This window comes from Colletes latitarsis, chromosome 9 (assembly GCF_051014445.1).
Source record: "Colletes latitarsis isolate SP2378_abdomen chromosome 9, iyColLati1, whole genome shotgun sequence".
NCBI classification, from domain to species: domain Eukaryota; kingdom Metazoa; phylum Arthropoda; class Insecta; order Hymenoptera; family Colletidae; genus Colletes; species Colletes latitarsis.
This window is the reverse complement of record NC_135142.1, coordinates 26,558,931-26,573,261: the sequence shown is the minus strand read 5'-3', so window position 1 is coordinate 26,573,261 and position 14,331 is coordinate 26,558,931. Positions and strand designations below refer to the sequence as shown.

At 31.3% G+C, this 14,331-nt stretch overlaps 2 protein-coding genes across 3 annotated transcripts; one reads left to right on the top strand and one right to left on the bottom strand.

Annotated features, from left to right (window-relative positions):
• The first annotated feature begins 284 nt into the window (after nucleotides 1-284).
• Nucleotides 285-3,424, top strand: LOC143345809 (uncharacterized). Its single transcript, XM_076773268.1, has 7 exons — nucleotides 285-652; nucleotides 741-914; nucleotides 1,091-1,293; nucleotides 1,372-1,525; nucleotides 1,951-2,219; nucleotides 2,561-2,776; nucleotides 2,884-3,424. The coding sequence occupies exons 1-7, from the start codon at nucleotides 604-606 to the stop codon at nucleotides 2,935-2,937; spliced, it is 1,119 nt and encodes a 372-aa protein (XP_076629383.1). The 5' UTR covers nucleotides 285-603; the 3' UTR covers nucleotides 2,938-3,424.
• Nucleotides 3,425-3,564: 140 nt separating this feature from the next.
• Nucleotides 3,565-14,270, bottom strand: LOC143345805 (protogenin B). Of its 2 annotated transcripts, none has more exons than XM_076773261.1 (20): nucleotides 13,750-14,270; nucleotides 12,964-13,226; nucleotides 12,614-12,752; nucleotides 12,371-12,527; nucleotides 12,221-12,292; nucleotides 11,887-12,113; nucleotides 11,657-11,802; nucleotides 11,420-11,579; nucleotides 11,014-11,298; nucleotides 10,745-10,912; nucleotides 10,477-10,668; nucleotides 10,196-10,374; nucleotides 9,951-10,098; nucleotides 9,743-9,841; nucleotides 9,507-9,660; nucleotides 9,284-9,417; nucleotides 8,852-9,214; nucleotides 8,438-8,715; nucleotides 8,264-8,371; nucleotides 3,565-8,183 (listed from the first exon to the last, which is right to left on the bottom strand). In XM_076773261.1, the coding sequence occupies exons 1-20, from the start codon at nucleotides 13,814-13,816 to the stop codon at nucleotides 7,974-7,976; spliced, it is 3,549 nt and encodes a 1,182-aa protein (XP_076629376.1). In that variant the 5' UTR covers nucleotides 13,817-14,270; the 3' UTR covers nucleotides 3,565-7,973. The 2 variants fall into 2 exon arrangements, with proteins under 2 accessions (XP_076629376.1, XP_076629377.1); XM_076773262.1 differs by having other exon boundaries at nucleotides 12,221-12,289.
• Between the last annotated feature and the right edge of the window lie 61 nt (nucleotides 14,271-14,331).

Genomic DNA, 14,331 nt, shown 5'->3' with positions numbered 1-14,331 from the left:
GATTTAATAAACGATCGAAGAATTGATCGTTTTGAATCTGATGAAAAAGTCATATTTATACTAAACTATACAAGGCGGATCGCAGCCATTAGCTCATATTACTTACTATGTAATTAATTATCAAACGCGAAAAGTTCTCATTGTTCGCAACTCTAAATGGAACCATACAATTGATGCAAATTATTTGCAACTTCAAGTAGACAAAGAAACGCGAATAATTCGTACTTCGCAACTCACATATATTTAAACACAACTACATCTGTTTGCAATGTCACACTAATTCAGTGAATAGTTTCTCGACTGACCGCCATCCATGAAAAGAGGACGCTAAAATCACCTCTCAATTTGTAAGTCGGTATGACAGTCAATTTGGGCCATGAACGACCATAAGGTGTAAGGTCTTACTCGTATGTGTCGTCTGTGGTAGGCACGTTCCTCCGAACCCAGTTGTTGAGGTTAAGTGAAAAGTGGTGGTGTTCCGATAACAGTATCGCAGCCGGATTGTTTTATGAAGTGTCACGGCAATTAAAGTTCTTTTAATTTTAATCGAGGCTCACGAAATCGACGACGAAATAACCGGCTGACTTTAAATGACAAGTAATTATGGCAACGTCTGGTTCTAATAGAAAGCCAAAAGTCATAATTTTAGGAGGTAAGTGTACCGTAGTCAATTTCTATACGATAATACAACGGAAGTGATAAAACAGAAAGAACAAAAAAACATTTTATCATCGAAACAGGATGTGGGTTCATAGGACGTAATCTCGTGGAATATCTCTTGGATAATGATCTCGTGTCGTTTGTACGTGTGGTAGACAAAGTACCACCACAAACCGCTTGGCTCAACGCTAAACACCAGCAAATGTTCGAGCATCCTTTGCTCGAATTCAAAAGTGCTAATTTGATCAATGCAGGTAATTGGAGTACCGATAACAATTGTTATTAGTATAGAAGCTTTGGGACATTGTATTGGTATTACACAAATTGAAGTAGTACAATGTCTAATAACAGTTTCTTTATTTCTCATTACGACGATAGTAGCAATTTTATCGCTTATGCAATTTATAATAAATTGTTTTATAACTTTTAGCATCTTGTCAAAATGCATTTTTATCAGATGGTCCCATTAATTATGTGATTAATTGCGCCGGAGAAACAAAGAGCGGTCAAACAGACCCTGTATATAAAGAAGGAATTTATAAGTTAAGCATAAATTGTGCTCAACAAGCAGCAAAACTACAAGTTGATCGTTATGTAGAAATATCTTCTGGTAATCTTAATACTTCCGAGAAAGTATGTAATTTTAATGTCAACTTCTTTATCAAAAAGTTGTTGCAAATATTAAATTGACAAGCTATATTATTTCTATAGAGTCCTCACAGAGAGGAAGATACTGGCGAACCATGGACGTATATTGCAAAATATAAATTGCAAGTTGAAAATGATTTAAAAAATATACCAAGTTTAAAGTACACGATACTCAGACCAGCTATCGTATATGGTTTTGGAGATAGAAGTGGCTTAGGTAATACAGTAGTGCCCACATAAGTGACCGCGGTTATCCCCACCAATTCTTCGAAGCCAAGCGGCTTCGAACTTGGAGTGTATCGTGCGTAACATGACGCCGCTCGTTATCGATACATTGTATATATGGTTTCGGGTGTCAGCTATTGTATCTCACTCGCACTTATCCTCTTTCCTTGTCTCCGTTGAATTCTGAGAAGTAATCATGCCCACATAAGTGACCGCGGCCAGTCCCGAGCGTGGTCACTTATGCGAGCACTACTGCACTTACTTCAATTTTCTTGTTCAAAACGAGTAGATATTACTTTTTCATAACATTATAATGGCAGTATACAAATTATACAGATCGCATTAACTGTTATACCTTTCATTAATTTCGTCCAATGGTACAATGATGTTTTAAGCATAAAAATTATTCTTCTATAGCACCACGTCTGGTAGTAGGGGCAGTTTATAAACATTTGGGAGAAATGATGAAATTACTTTGGGGACCAGAACTTCATATGAACACGGTTCATGCAAGGGATGTAGCTAGAGCTATTTGGCACGTAGTAAATAGGCCAGAAACTATAGGTCAAACATACAATGTTGTTGATGAAGGTGATTCAACTCAAGGATCAATCAGTGCTATAGTTTCAGAATTGTTTAATATCAATCACGATTATTGGGGTACCGCACTATCTACATTGGCTAAAGTATGAAGAGAGGCTTATTACATTATTTCTTATGTACTTTGTTACGCATGTTTAAGCATTTTTATGTTTACGTGTATGTACGTATAAATATGTATGTGTACGTATTATACTATATATACTTTTCATATCGTTCTTGATATGAAAAGCTCAACAATAAATGTAGCAATATAAATTTACAATATTTATATTTGTAATAATTTTTATGCTTGTGTAAAATTATTAAACCGCATTATCGATAAAGAATAACTATTTAAAATAAATAGTAAATGCATTATAAGATAATACTTGTTATAGACTGTTGGTACAAACTTAAAGTTATTTTTTTATATTGCTTATCCTAGACAGATATGAGCTCCGTAGTTGAAGAAGTGAATGACAAACATATGGGACCTTGGGCAGATGCTTGCAATAAAGATGAAGTGGAGAATAGTCCTTTGTCTCCATATATAGACCAAGAACTTCTTTACAACAAACATTTGTATCTAGATCCAAGAAAGTTATTAAATACTGGGTTTGATTATGTTTATCCAAAACTTACAAAAGATGTTTTAAAAGAGGTAAATAATTATTTATTTAAGTAAATCCAAGAATATAATTTTTATAATCGGTAGCAGCTTTTCAATATTTGTAGAGAGTAAATTTTTTTTAAATCATTTTTATGTAGGTTCTTGACGACTATGTGAGCATGAAGATATTTCCACATTCCTTGGTTCTATGAATTTTGGCAGCATGGTTTGCCAAGATCAAATATTAAAAAGGCTTTTACAATGATTTGTATAAATAACTTTTGGAGCGTTTCACCTTGTGCCTAGTAATCTATGCAAATTACATACTCTATTGTATGTTATATACTTTACTCGTATTTTACCCGCTAACAAAATACTGTTAGTCAAGTTTATAGAATATAACAAATATGGAATACGAAGATTTCATGTATAAGCCTATTTCAAATGTGATAAAGTAGAAATTAATGTACTTAATTTTATCGTAGTTTGAGGTATGAAATTTTTGCACCTTAAGGTTGCTAGTCAAGTTTTGACATGTAAGAATAATGCGAAGTTGGAACATGTTGAGAAACGAATCATGGAACTAGATATTTACATACCCAAACTTAATATATTATAGCATAATAAAATTGTTTGGATAAATATTTTAGAGAATTATGTATACCGCCAAAAATGCTTTTAAATACTGCATTTATTCAAGACTGGAAATATAAATAAAATTGTTAAAAATCTAATAGATCCGTAGAAACTTAAAAAGGATTTTGCTTTTCTTTTTACATCCATTGCATTCCAATAGATAATTTTTAAGAGCTGTGACTTGTGTGCAGAAATCTTTTTATTCCAAGCAAATAATATGGTTAATGTAAAGTTAGAATATTAGATCATTCGAATTACATAATGTATTACATTGAGTACAAATAATATTAAGCTAGAAAATATTTCTAAAACGCCAAACATAAGAAAATCAATAGATTTATAACATAAAATTAAGCCTAATTTTACAGAAGATGATACAAAAAAAAAATGTATAGGCTAACGGCACTAACTGCCAAATCAAATCCATAGCATTACCCTTTTTAATTAATTGTTATTAATCCTTTGATAATAAAGTTATTCATTTATGCATTTATTTAATTGCTATCATTATACCTTTAATACCATTAACGAACTAAATTCTTGGGGAAAGGCTTATTCTATTTTGTTTTCTAAGACCAGCAACGTCGATACACTGTCTTAATTTTATTCAATCATTGGTTACAAGATACTGCACTCAGAATGGTCAACAATATTGTTAAATATTTTGTGTATCGTTTTAATTTTAATACTTTAAATAATAAGATTATAATTTGATGTAGTTTATTATACATAATATATTAAAATATATATTTTTAATATTTTCTGCAGATAATATATGTACAATCATAGGTAAAAATATTTACAAAGTAACTGCACCCTAAAAAACAGCATAATTATCGCAATAGATTAATGATGTAGGTGTCGATAAAAAAAAAAAAAAAAAAAAAAATGATAAGGGTTTATGAAAAATAAGTTAATAAAGTTTTCTTAATATATAATAATTGCTATAATTAACGATAATAATACAAACTTCAATTTACCGGGTTTCTTCATTTTCATATATATCTCGTATAAAATAAAGTATAATGTCTTGGCTATACCTACTCACTGTATGTGAGAATATATTTTCTGAGGTAAATTGTGTAAATCTAAATTATAGTGTTGTGTAATAGGTACTGAGGTTAAGTTAAAATTAAGTAATATAAGGTACCCACCCTGTGTAGGGTGGTACAATTATGGAGGTATATTTACTTGACTAGAGCCGCCGTACAATATCATTAATACTTTATCCATGTATGGCCAATACTATTGGATTGCTTCATCTTTGAATGCTATTGCAAATGAAACGAGGTATCACTACTCCTCTTACTGTTTAATAAAGCTATGAAATTTGTATGAAAATATCAACAAAATTTGATATGTAAATGAAAGATGATAGACTCTGGTTTTTTATATGCTTGAAAAATTATCGAGTGTGATAAACCATTGAAAAGATACGATTAAAAAAAAAATTGATTAATACAATTTTCTATAGATACGAAACCACTTCTAAATCAGTATAAGTATAATTTATAAGATGAACGATGTGTTATAAAAATCTGTGATTAAAATAGCCTCAATTCCAAATGTTTTTTTAATACAAATTGTTATACTCTAAATGTAACAGTTACAATACTTGTTTTTCCTCTTTGCAGTCTAAAGATAAGATGTTTATTGCTTTGTACTTCAATACTGTAATTATAATCCATTATTTGAAGTTAATTAAACACTTAGCTAACGCTTAGCACGGCGACTCTATTTTTCCTTTTTTTCCGTTTTTCTTTTTTACAAAATCTTATCACATTCGTACAATCAGTTGAAAAGATTACGGTATAGTTTTTACTGATTTAACGCCAATAATTTTCCGTTTGTTCTAAATTCAGTAAACGTTCTATAAAATGGAAGATTTTTATACAGGTATAAAATAAATATAAAAATTTCCATACTAGAATTACGTCGATAGCAGTCAAAACAATATCTCACTTAAATATAGTACATTATGCTGCTAAAAATACAATGATCAAAATAAGTTAAAGTCTAAATTCATTTTCTCGTTTTTACAAAATTGATAAAAATCAATAGCTTAAAATTCGTATACAATAAAAAAAAAAGCATATTTGTCCCAAGTATTTGTCGCCGTATTACTTATTTTTGTCTCCGTCATGTATCAACACTTTTGAACTATCATCTTTTTCCCCATAAAAAAAAAAACAATAATACCTTTCTCCTTAGAATTTAAAAAATTCCATCAATATTATAAAATTGTACAAGCTTAATAATTAACATATACATACAGTGCAAATGATATTTAGAAATATTTTAAGAGTTTGATGCAAAGGGAAAACAAATTCATGAGCGGTTGGTTATTAGTTGTCTATTGATTATATGCATATCAATTCTCATTTCCCATTCAACTCTAGAAAGTGTAACAAATACCTTCAACAAATATAAAAGTATCCTACTATATGTCAGTAACGTAAAATGTAACAGGTTGTGTTAAATATGATAACAAATGGAAAACAAATCATTTAAATAAAAAAAAAAAAATCACAAAATAAGCATTCTATCTGTGAATTGTGTTTGCAACAAATGAAATTTGTCGTAGAGATATCAAGAAGAAATAGCTACAATCGTGTATGCGTAAATTGAGATTCTAATAAATGTGATCGTAGAATATGTAGCGAATTTCATGCGTAATATGGAAATAAAAGTTTCTTTTTGTTTTATTTCATAAAACTGCATCAGATCTTGTGACTATTTAAATAGGAAAGTCCCGTAATAACCTATTAGTACCGAGTTTTAATAATAAAGAAAAAAAAAAAAAAGAGTAAATCATAATTTATACTTAGAGAAGTATGGTGTGAAATATGTACTATATAAAAGATCTGTATTAATAGCAACATTGCTTTAACATAAGGCGGAATCATTTTGATAGAAATGATTTCAAATTATACGGTTAACAAATTATTTCGTATAAAGATGTAGAAATCTATGCAATAAATATATGGTAAAATCTCTAGCATGTGCAGATTGAATTAATTCTATCTTTACATGGTTTCATACTGTGCTTGTAGTGACTACGTTATTGCGGAATTCAGTGTTATGTGATCGTTTGAAGTAGTACTGAATGTAAAATGTAATAAATAACAATTAATGGAGGTACAATAATAACATGACATATCTACGTCTCACTCTAAAAGATATAGCTTATTCTATCAGGTACTGTATTGGGTTTTTCTGTCATGGTAACATGCACCAGTCTGGAATATGTTTGTAGTTTTGTTTCGTTTTCCTTTTCGTATGATGTAGTTAATTTTAAATGTCTTGTACAACATAAAATTTATCTCTATCGTGTAAACTGACACCGTGAACAGGAAAAAATATATAAAATACAATAAATACGGTTTCCAATCGTTACATTAATATTTAAATTATATAGGACGCCAAACTATTTAACTTATTTTGTACATGCGATAAACAAATTTAGCAGGCCTTTCAAATTGTACTCTTTATTTTTTCCTGTTCGCTGTATATTCTTCAATAGTGTATAATACAATGATCAGACATCTAGTTTAAACAAGACTGTGTTAAATTAATATGATCATTTCAATCAGTTTTTTTTTTTTTTTCAAAAATGTGTTATAAAGTTCAATTCTTTAATAGAATAAATCTTTATCAAAGTTTTAAATGTTATGCATGTATGTACTTCGTTATAATATTTGTAATAAAAAAACAAACCTAAGTTGTATTTTGGATGTATAAAGCGATCTGATTAGTACGTCTTTTTTTAAAACTTAAAATCTTTCGTTCTTAATTTAGATTTAGCTAATGGAAAACTTAACGAGTGTGGAATGATCAATACTATTGCTCTCTTTAAAAGCAATACATATCATTAGGCCATACCTGTACCCGGATACTTAATATCTTTGCCCTCCCTAGTGTAAAGGAATGCATATTTACTTATCTTTTGCTATTATCCGAAACATGATACTTTATAAAAACATATTCACAGTTAATAGTTATCCTATGTACAGAAGCATCAAATATCCTCTTGCTATCCTATTGATTGATTCATTCTCAGTTTCATTGTTTTTTTTTGTTTTTTTTTTAAGTTTTTTTTTTGTTTTTTTACCTTTTCACAGGTATTAACTCAATACATATATGAGCAAGTTATATAATGAATATTAAGTATCGTTTGTACCACAGTACCATTTTACATAAAACGAAATCTGGAAATTTCCATAATTCCTTGCTGAATTGTTAATACAGAGATACCGTGTTTGTTGATAGAAATAACTTGCTTCGGAAAAATTATTTACAAGATAATAGCTGAAATGTTCAGATTTAACACACTTCCACGACACCATTATTTACATTACTTATATATGCATTAGTATTTCATTTACAAGCTATACTGCGTGAAACTTGTAAGTATAGTAACTTGCATTGCTTTTACTTCATTGAGAATTCCATTCTTTGTTACTTTTAATTTATACGTACGCGTATGTGTATACACATATATGTACATGTTGCAGTCAACTGATTCAAGTCGAAGGAAAACTTTTGCATCCTACCTGTTGCACATTAGCATAGGAGAAAAATGTGAACACTCAATTTATATTGCCTGACGCTTTCATCCATTTGGCCCAAGTGCTGGAACAGATATACACATCGATTTTGATAGGGATGTGTCACCGTCTGGATATCCTGAGTTATTATTTAAACTGCTACTGCTACTGCCTAAAGTACAATTGACCATCGTGAGCTGTGTGCCTTCCAAATCTAGGTCTAATTCTTGCTCTTGTTTTTCTTTGTTTAAGACAACGCTGTCTTTGGATTTGTACTGAAACGTAAAACGTACACTTTATTATAATATGTTTTTATAAGTCTTTATGATGTTTGTGTTAGATATGCTATTCGTACCTGTGAATTTTTTGTTATTTGAATATCTTTAGTTTCACCATTTACTTCCCACGACGGTAGTAATGGTTCCTTTGCACAAGATTCAAGAATTCCATTAGACTTTCCACCCTATAATAATGAATTTTTACGTACAATTTCGAATTCACATACAAATAAATATTAACATTTACACACCTTCGTATCCAAATGTGGATTAGTTGCAACCGGAGATGACGGGCAAAGAACAGCAAGTTCAATTTCATTAGGAGCTACTCTAATATTAGTTTGCTGATTGACTGATGTAGAAGACTGATCTACGCAGCACCTGTTTCCATTTCGTATCAACACCCGACCTTTTGTAGATTGCGCATTTTCTCTCAAGATACGAGCATTTTCACATTTCTTTCGACAATACATACTACATAGACAAATTGTAATAAATCCAATACTTATGCTTACACCGAGAATTACACCTAAACACACATATAACATTTTATTAAAGTTTTAAACGTGTTGTAATAAACTAATACAATCAAATACATTTGTAAACAAAGAGGATTAACATTTTCAAATGAACATTCTGTATAACTTACACAATCAATTACTCACCAAGACTTTGATCAGGTTTTGTATTTTGTGGTGGTTTTTGCTCATCCGGAGAATTAGGTATTTTTACTGGTCTACCACCAGTAATAATTATGGGATCCGATGGTTTACCATAACCAGCCTTTGTCATAGCTTGGACCTTAACAAAATACCGTTTCCCGGAAGTTAAACCAGGTAAAATTGTCGAAGTTTTATTGCCAGGTACTGTCACATTCCTCCACATTGTAGCTGAATCCATTAAATTCGTGGTGTATATGACAAAGTAATTTTGTATTATGCCGTTTATATTACTCGGTTCCTTCCATGCAATCCGTACTTTTGTGTTATTTACCAAAAACCACTGTACTTCTTCCACCTTTCCAGGAACTGAATTCATTTAATTATTAGTCTATCCTTCCTATACACATACAAGAACTAATATATTAATGCACTTACTGTCTTCGTTCGTATAACATTCTATAGATTCGCTGTAAAAACTGCTTTGGCTTGTATTATTTCGAATAGCTCTTACTTTAAATTGATATAACGTAAATGGTCTAAGTTTATCGACGCTTGTCTTGGTATCGTTTCTGTAAAATATATGTATTAATGTTGGTCGCTGTTACAACAAAATATGATTACAATTACAATAAAAATAAAATTATCTTTTTATACATACAGTATAAAACACTTAGGGCCATCTAAATTTGTTGTATGAATAGCATGATAACATAATTCGAAACCGTCCACTTCGTGGACGTCACTCAACGACCATGTCACGTTTATAGAAGTTGGCGAAATAGGAACAGCTTCTAGAGCCATTGGTACGTTATCTAATTAATAAGTAAGAATGATAGTCACATACAAAATTAGTATACATCTGTCGTCTAACGCTTACGTTCGTAACAAACTTACTTGCATCAGGTTGAATTGTTTCTATTTGTTTTGTTAGGCAACCTGTCGCCTCACCAGAGCTTATCATGCATAAGCCTACTGTATAAGAAACGTTTATATCTAAATAAAAAAAATATCAATTATTTTTTAAATTTACAGTACCGAATTATAACAATATATAGGACCTATTAAAGACAGAAAAATATTAAATTTGTCATGAAATACTTACCAAGATCAGTAAATACATATTCAGTAACATTCAGCGGTAACGAAATATTTACTAATTTATGTCCATTTTGATTTTCACAATAGATTTGCCAAAAGTCAAATTCCGATTCAATTTTGTCATTTTCTTTAAGATTTATATTCCATTTCGCCTAATTTAATAAAATATTGATGTAACTTTATGTTAACGATTCGATCATGCAATGCTAATTATAAGCAATGTACGGTTTTTAAAATATTTCTACTAACCTTCACAACAGAAGAATTTACGATTAATATTTGTATATCCACAATATTTTTTATAACAATTGATTCTGCAGATGGCATAGTTACGGTGGTCCATTCTAATTGTGATTCACTCATATTAGGCCAACCTTGATTTGTCCTAGCTAGTACTCGTAAATCATATTGTGCTCCAGGTATTAGATCTAGAGGAATACGATCAGAATATAAGTAAAAATAATATAAAATCACGTTTCTTGATATTATCGACAATAAATTTGATTGCAATAAAAGAATTATATACTTACCAGAAAGTACATGAGATTCTACGCTAGCAGGCAAATGAAGAACACGAGAAAATGGATATTCATGCGGTCTGCACTGTAATTTGTATTGTACCACGATACCACGGGACTCCGATTTAGTCAGCGGTTCCCACGATACATTTAATTTTGTACTACTAATTATATTCACGTTTACTTTTGGTACACCTTTAGGAACTAAATAAAAAAGTTGATTTTTTTTTATTAAATACGTTTGTTGTGTTTATAATAGGAAATATAAAGAATAACATACCACTTGGAGCTGTAGAACACAAAATGGTGGCAGATTGGTCACTAGCACCATGATTGTTCCACACTCGAACGTAGAAGGAATAATTTGTAAATGGCTCCAGAAGCTTTGTTACTTCTACCGATGTAGAATTACCTGGTTCAGGTGGAGAAACTTCTTCTTTACCTCCTTCTACGCGGAAAGAATATACGAAAAATACATTACAAAGACATTAATTTACTAATTGCTACGAATGCTTTTATCGACTTTATATTCTCTATCCATTTCCTTACCTACAGGACTATAATGGACGGTATAAGCTGTAATACTGGTAACTGGTAGAGACTTTGGTGGCTCCCAAGAAATAAAAATTTTAACTGGTGATAAAGCATGACAGTTTAGAGAGGTAGGTGTAGCAGGACTATTACGAGATGTGTTTACTTGAAGCCGACCTGCGGCCCAAATTTCTCCAGCTGAATTTACAGCAACACATTGATAAATACCAGAATCTGAAGGAACCGTCGCTGATATTGCCAGCTCCATTTTATTGTATTCCTTTACATACGTAGTCCTACGTCCTACAAATAATTTATGCACAAAATTGATATATTATATCGAAAATTACAAAATTTCATCATAGAATAAACAAGTTTAGAATATAAAGTAAATACAAATAGCCACTACGGTAAATAACATTACCGTTAATTGTAATATTTAATGAGTCTTTTAACCAATATATTTTAGGCATAGGTAATCCCTGTGCTTGACACTCAAATCTTGCAGTTCTTCCATTTGGACATACTTGATTTATAGGTGTCTTCAAAAACGAAGGTGGCACTAAAACATCCACCGTTATATTCTGAAACAATTTTTATAGAATCTTATTCAAATTCTTAATAGTTGATCGCACTCGTAAGATACACTTCAATAACAAACCTGAATCTCCAAACTATTTGTAACAAAGTTTTTTGTAGAACATAGATAAACTCCCGCATCAGACACACTCACATTTATTAATGACAATATGCTAATGCCAATACTAGAATTAAGCAAAATGCGAGGTTGTGCAACATTATGATTATCTGTAGATTAACAAACCGTCAAATATTAAATCTCTCTTCTATCCACGAGTATCCAAATAACATATATTAATATGAATATGTTACCAGTGTAGCGAGGAATAAATGTCCATGTCATAAGCGGAGATGGATATCCGGATGCAGCACACGCTAAACTAAGATTTGTTCCATTTAACAACCAATGATTGTACGAAACCTGCGGATATAACCCTGGCGAAGTATGTGATTCATTACGCTCTGGTTGAGAGATAATAATTAATTTTGCCTCTTTACTTTTTTTGGTTTTCTTTAGGAATTCATTATTTACTATGCATCTATAAAAACAGAAATACACTTTACATCGACCATTTAAATCTGAGAGCTATTCTCCAATGCACCCAATACGTTTTTTTGTAAATTATTTTCATATGTATATACGTACCTATATGAACCAGCATCTGATAACTTTGTTGCTTTTATATACAGAACACCTGGTGGTACCATAAAATACCTACTATTACAAAGCAAATGTTAGTTACAATATATAATAAATATTATCGATTGCAATTATCATTTTTTTAAATTTTCTTACTTTGAGTTATTCTGGTTGGGTAACAATGTTTTTCCATTGTGCTGCCATGTGATATTAGGAGGAAAAGGAACACTGTCTATTAAACAAGATAATCTTGCTACTTCACCCTCTTGTATAGTTATATTTTCAAGTGATTCTTTAAATATATGGGCAAGTTCTGCAACATGCAAATATAATTTTAAATTTTAATATTGATTATAAAGCCAACTGGCTTGAAAATAAGATGTTTAACAGGAAACTTACCTGCTATTTGTATAAAGGTAGGAGATGATCGTATAAGTCCTAAATTAGTATGTGTTACACAACGATATTCATCTTTATTGTAATCCCTAAAATTAACTGTAATATTGTTCTTTTCCTTAGACTTCTGCACCTTAAACATCTGAAGTAATCAGGAACAAATTAGATGATATTAATGTAAACCTATATTCCTACATACTTTGGTATGTTCATTTTAGATAAGCCAAAACCATGTGACAAAATTTGATACAAAAGTGTAATAGTTTCTTTCCTTTTCATTTTAAAGAACACATACAAAATTGACACCTAGGCTAAATTACTCTTTTAATTAATTAATACTTTCAAAAATATACCTTATGTAAGTTAAGAGAGCCATTTCGTAAAAGTGTACAACGTGTGATTCCACACGGCGGTGCTGGTACCCCATTGTGTAACCAAGAGATATTTTGATTTGATCCAGTTATACAACTAAGTGTAATTCCTTTTTTTCCTAATATCACATGATCACTAGGTTGAATTTCTAATGTTACACCAGAACTTTTGGTTGGACTAGTGTTGAAATTTTCTGGTTTTGATACGTTTTTATTATGTAAACCAGCTCCAATTTCTTTGACACCTGAAATACATGAGTTCCAATAAAGCACAAAGATGCAGAAGCATTCATCTAAATGATCAAAAATTAGCCAAACATGATTCAAGCTTTATAAGTTTTGTTTTTCATTAAACTAGAATGATGGAACTATTGGATCATTTAAAAAGGTGTTAAAAATGGGAATTAATTTTCAATAAATATATGAATTTTTAAAATAAATTATACGTTTTTTAAGTTTAATTGAAGAAAAAACTGTCATTTCACGTTCATCGACTTAATACATTAATTAAATGCATTAAGTTTTAAAGTAGTAACATGTTGAATTGTGGTTGAAAAAAATTTTGTGTGCATCAACCCAAGGCAAACAGTTGATACTAAATCTTTATGTTCACTTGGTAATGTGAGTCATAAAAAAAAAGGAGGGGAGGAGAATTGAAGTCATAACCACCAATAAGAATAGAGAAAAGAAAAGAACGTTAGCGCGTGGTCCAGCATGTATCAGTTTGGCGAATATAAACAGATTAGATAGGAGTGGAGGGAGACGCACCTGCGGCACAAGCGGGTTTTAGCACTTCTGAAAACAAGATGCTCAGTAAAAGTACTCGCGCCGCCATATATTCACACTCATTGGCACTGGTTTCACTGACAAATCTTGGCCAAAACACGCCGGCGGTTTGGTAAACTTTTCTGTGAAATTTGTCGCCGCATGTTTGACATCGCCTGCAAGAGTTTTCGGCTGTTCCGTTCGCCGAACTCTTACCCCCCTTCCAACTTTGCTTTGCCTTCTCACATCATCATCAAGCGAAACAGTATATCGTCACCGAAACCTCGAGGACGTCGACTATACCGAGACTGCACGGTCGTCGCAAATGATACTCGATTAACTTCGTTTACAGTAGCACGCGATTCGTTCGTTTCTTGCCATCTTCCACCACTGCTACCCCCGTTCACTATTCTTACAAGTGAGGAAGAAAATTTAAAATTTTTGTCTCTGACCTATAGTGTCGCGAACGGAAGATTTTCGAAGTGGTGAGAAGTTTTGCAATGTGTGGTATTGTGTGAACGTAGCTTTAGGACATGTAATAACATGTTTCAATAAGAGGAAAATTCGAAAGGTAAACAGCACTAA

Coding starts and splice junctions, on each gene's coding strand:
- LOC143345809 (XM_076773268.1), top strand. CDS start 604: ATGGCAACGTCTGGTTCTAATAGAAAGCCAAAAGTCATAATTTTAGGA. Junction 653..740: donor AAAAGTCATAATTTTAGGAG/GTAAGTGTACCG, acceptor TCATCGAAACAG/GATGTGGGTTCATAGGACGT. Junction 1,294..1,371: donor ATCTTAATACTTCCGAGAAA/GTATGTAATTTT, acceptor TTATTTCTATAG/AGTCCTCACAGAGAGGAAGA.
- LOC143345805 (XM_076773261.1), bottom strand. CDS start 13,816: ATGGCGGCGCGAGTACTTTTACTGAGCATCTTGTTTTCAGAAGTGCTA. Junction 13,227..13,749: donor AAAACCCGCTTGTGCCGCAG/GTGCGTCTCCCT, acceptor CATGTATTTCAG/GTGTCAAAGAAATTGGAGCT. Junction 10,913..11,013: donor CGTCCATTATAGTCCTGTAG/GTAAGGAAATGG, acceptor CTTTCCGCGTAG/AAGGAGGTAAAGAAGAAGTT.